General features: G+C 60.2%; 1 protein-coding gene across 10 annotated transcripts in view; it reads right to left on the reverse strand.

Moving 5' to 3' along the window:
• The window catches only part of SHANK2 (SH3 and multiple ankyrin repeat domains 2), a 688,443-nt gene that overhangs the window by 350,110 nt on the left and 334,034 nt on the right, over window positions 1-4,299 (reverse strand). For all 10 annotated transcript variants that reach the window (XM_037733995.1, XM_037734000.1, XM_017515880.2 and 7 more), the window contains one exon: window positions 2,144-2,462. In XM_037733995.1, the coding sequence (XP_037589923.1) occupies window positions 2,144-2,462 (319 nt within the window). The remainder of the gene's footprint in view (window positions 1-2,143; window positions 2,463-4,299) is intronic.

Raw genomic sequence — 4,299 nt, forward strand, 5'->3', positions numbered from 1 at the left:
ATTCGAGGCAGGCTGGCCACCGTGATGAACATGCGCACACACACACACACACACACACACACACACACACACAGATTCTAACAATCACATGCATGTCTACACACCAGCATGCACACAGGCAAATGCACATGCACACAGGCATGCACACGCGAACACATATGCGCACACACACGTGCACCCGACACATGAACAGGGATGGTCAGACTGCAATACTCCCGGCTGCTTGCTCCCTTCCAAGCAGCACCCAGTCTACAGCCAGCTCAGGTCCCTGGCCACACTGCCCCCGCTATCATTAGGTTCTGTACTGGGCGAAGGGGACATGCTCTTTTTAAAACTGTAGTCAGAAGTCTCCCTAAGTGTGTGAAGTGGAACTGGCTGCCTCGGGGGAGCACTTTAATTTAGCTTCCCACTGTTCTCAGCACCTGGGACTCCTCCCTTGGGGTCCTTCCAAGCAAGAATCTAGACCAGAGGCAGCCGGGCCTCCTTGTCTGGCTCTGGTGGGAAGCGTCCGAGGGCTGAAGGCCAAAGCGGTTGAGAGGACGTGGGGTCTGCCGTCTCCGAGAGGGTCAGGCCTCCACCCCGCCTAGGGGCTAGGAGAAGTGGGCTCTCACTGGCACGGTCCCCCCGGCTTCCTTGGCTGTGGCCCCAAAGCCTGGGCTGCTGGTCATGGTCAGGGTGATCAGCCCCTCCGGAGACCACGTGAGGCACTGACCCCTCCTGAAACTCACACGGAGCCTACAGGGTGGAGCCCCTGGAGGCAGGGGTGGTGGCGGTCTTCCTCTCTGACATCCCTCACCTTAGTTGGCAACAGAGCCTGACCCAGGCCTGCAAGACTCCCCGCAGCCAGGCTCCAGACCCTGAGTAGTTTGAGGCCAGGGAGGACACAGGAAGCAGGCAGGATGCGGGCCAGAGTCAAGGGCCCCAGCGCTGAGTGGTGACATCACCAAGAACATGGCAACAGCCAGGGAAGCACAGCTCCTGGGCCCAAATCCGAGAGAGCACCAAGTCACCAGACACCAGAGCCAGAGGCCTGCGCCGGGTCCTGCCCCCATGACGTTCTGGCTGCGGGACCTCGGGCTGGTCACGGAGGCGCTCTGCAGCCAGGCCAGCACAGTGAACTCTGGGGCAGCTGCGCCCGGGAGGACTTGTAGGCCCCCGCGGCACCGGCCACTGCCGCTGCAGGTGCAGCTGTCACGGCGGGAACCAGTGGCAAGCCTGGCACCTGGGCCTCAACAATGAGTTGCCTCCTGGAGAAGTCATTCCTGGCCAGGAAATTCTGGGAGGCAGCATGAGGAAGGCCGAGACCTGCTTGGGAGCTGGAGCTGTGAGTGCAAATCCAGCTCCCCCAGCTGCTCGTGAGGCAGGAGACTGGGGAGAGACCCGGACCTGGAGTTGGACACCGAAGTGGGGGCTGGTCAGGAGACCACTGGCAGGTCTCAAAGTCTGCCCTATGCCGCCCATGTCCTTGTCTAGGAAATGGAACACGGAGCAGGTGGCTGCCACCTGCGGCTGTTTCCGAGACTGCCGGAGATGCCCTCTGTGCCCCTGCCATGCTGGCCCCACACAGTGGCCCATGGGCAGCTCTTCTGGAGACCGTCCCCGCAGCTGCTGAGACAGCCACACTCCAGAGCCCTGAGCCCCCTCTCCGGCCCCAGCATTCTCCTCTGGGCTGAGTTCTCCCTGCACCTGCCCATGCACCCCCACTTTGGGTAAGGTGAGTCTGCAGGCTTGCAAACATGGCTCTCGGGAGGACACGCACCATCGACCAGGCTTGCAGTCCTGCCTCTCTCCCTCTTGACCATTCAGTTTGAGGACCAGAAGTCAGTGCACAGGAAAGGAAACAGAGCCTAAGACGCCAGCTGCATCCGCGGCCCACCCAGGATGCTCAGCTCAGCCTCTGCACCTGCCCTGAGCTGTCATCGTGGGCCTCCTGAGGCTGAGGAAGGTGACCCCAGTCCCCCTGCTCCAGGGGAGACTGTGTCAGCAGGGTCAGTGGGCAAAACTCAGGCACTAAAGTTTCCTCAACACCAGAGTTGGAATAAAATGGGCTCCCTGCTCAAACTCCAGGCCAGCCCCAAGTCAAAGGAGTTGGGACCCCCGGCACATGGCATTCTTCCTCCCCTTGGCATCGCCCGCTCCTTACCCGACGTGCCAGAGCGGCTGCAGCCTCTTGCCATCCTCGCCTGCACCGCCCAGCCTGTTGAGCGACGGGGACCGGCTGCGGGGCCCGGGCACGTAGCTCCCGATGGTCTTGGCGGCCCCCTCAGGCTTGCTGGGCAACTGCTGCAGCAGCTGGGGTGAGAGGCTGCGGTGCGAGGTGCCCGTGGAGCAGACGGCCCATTCGGGAGCGCTGGCGTTGAGGTTGTTGTCACTGTTGGAGCGCAGCAGGACCCGGGGGGCGGCCAGCGTGTTGGGGGGCCGCCGCCGGCGGTTGGAGTACGCCGGGGCCTCTCGGAAGGGCACTGGGGGAGAAGAACAGAGACAGAGCAGGGTGATTGCGTCCGTGTCACGGTCAGCCGGGTGGGGACCCTAGGGAGGCGCAGGGCTGCGTGCGTCTAAGCCCCCATGCGAGCCCAAGAGACGGGAGCTGTGAGTTCCGGGCTGAGACCCCAGCTGGACTCCACCAGGCCCAGAACTCACCCCTGACACGGAAGCAGAGAGACAGGCCGGGGACGGAGAACATCTCTGCTGCACAGAGCTCAAGCCAGCGCTTCACATGGAAGGGATGTGGGGTCCGAGCTTCCATCTGGCCCGGGAGACATCCGGCTGGCTTGGGCATGTGTGAGGATGGGCCACTCCATCACACGAAGCAGAGAGGGCACCGGGCTGCCTACCACAGCATCCCTCCTCCCCAAAGCCGAAGCTGGCCCTCTGTGATGGGCTGAACTGCGTCCCCCCAGTTCGTGTGTTGACGTCCTAACCCCTAGTATCTCAAAATTTCCCAGTATTTGCAGATAAGGTCTTTACAGAGATAATCTGGGTAGAGGAGCATTAATGGGGACCCTGATCCCATAGGACTGGGGTCCTTATAAGAAGAGGTGATGAGGACACAGACACACACAGAGAGATGACCCGTGAGGAAACAGACAGAAGGCAGCCTCTGCAAACCACCGAGAGAGGCCTCAGGAGGAACCAGTCCTGTGACACCCTGATCTCAGACTTCTAGTCCCTGGGACTGTGAGGTGTAAATATCTGGAGTTTTTTTTTTTTTTTTTTGAGATGCAGTTTCCCCTGTCACCCAGGCTGGAGTGCAGTGCAATGGTGTGATCTGAGCTCACTGCAGCCTCTGCCTCCCAGGCTCAAGCAATTCTCCTGCCTCAGTCTCCCAAGTAGCTGGGATTACAGGTGTCTGCCACCACGCCTGGCTAATTTTTGTGTTTTTAGTAGAGATGGGGTTTCACCATGTTGTCTAAGTTGGTCTTGAACTCCTGATCTTGTGATCCACCTGCCTTGGCCTCCCACAGTGCTGAGATTCCATGCGTGAGTCACCGTACCCGGCCAGTATCTAAGGTTTAAGCCACCTGTCTGTGGTGCTCTGCCACGCAGCCTGAGCCAGCCAAGGGAGTCTCTGCATCTACCAGCCAGATGATTCAATCTCAGTGCTCACTAAGAAGGCGTCTTCCTCCCTCCCATCAAGTGGGGGCCGTGTGAGGAGGCAGGGGCTGGGCACCCCTTACCTGGCATCCTACAAAGCTCTAGACGGGGCCAGGCCTTCACTCTCCTGACTTAATGAGCCCAGGGGCTCAGAATGACAGCAACAGCCCTTGGGAGCTGTGAGGGGTGGCAGCCATACCCCAGCTGCCCTGGTCACCCAGAGTGCCAGAGCCTGAGACAGCGAGTGTCCTTTCCGAGACAGAGGACCTCCTGAAAGGCAGCCCTCCAAACTCTGGGGCAAACAGCAGAGACTATTACCACTGGCTGGCCAAAGGCACCGGCTTCTTCCTGGCCCATGACGACCATGCCTGCAGCAGCTTCTCACCAGCCACAGGATTCAGCCCTTAGGCTGAAGCCACGGTTGGCTCTAAAGTTTCCATTGCACATGACCAGGGCTACCATCTGGCAAACTGCAAGGCAAGAGAAAATACGCGTCCTCCCTGGACGTGGGTCTGGGGGGAACTTCATGCCTCAGAGAAGAAGAACATCACAAGTAGTTTAGGACACAGGTGGCCGTGACGATGCTCCCGGGGAGGCATGGGTGGTGCGGGCAGAGCTCACAGGGACAAAGGTGGCACTGGCAGAGCAAATAAGGGAAAGAGGTCATATTGGCAGAGCTCACGGGGGACAGGGATGGCGCTGGCA

The sequence above is a fragment of the Cebus imitator genome, unplaced genomic scaffold (assembly GCF_001604975.1).
Source record: "Cebus imitator isolate Cc_AM_T3 unplaced genomic scaffold, Cebus_imitator-1.0 Scaffold563, whole genome shotgun sequence".
Lineage (NCBI taxonomy): Eukaryota > Metazoa > Chordata > Mammalia > Primates > Cebidae > Cebus > Cebus imitator.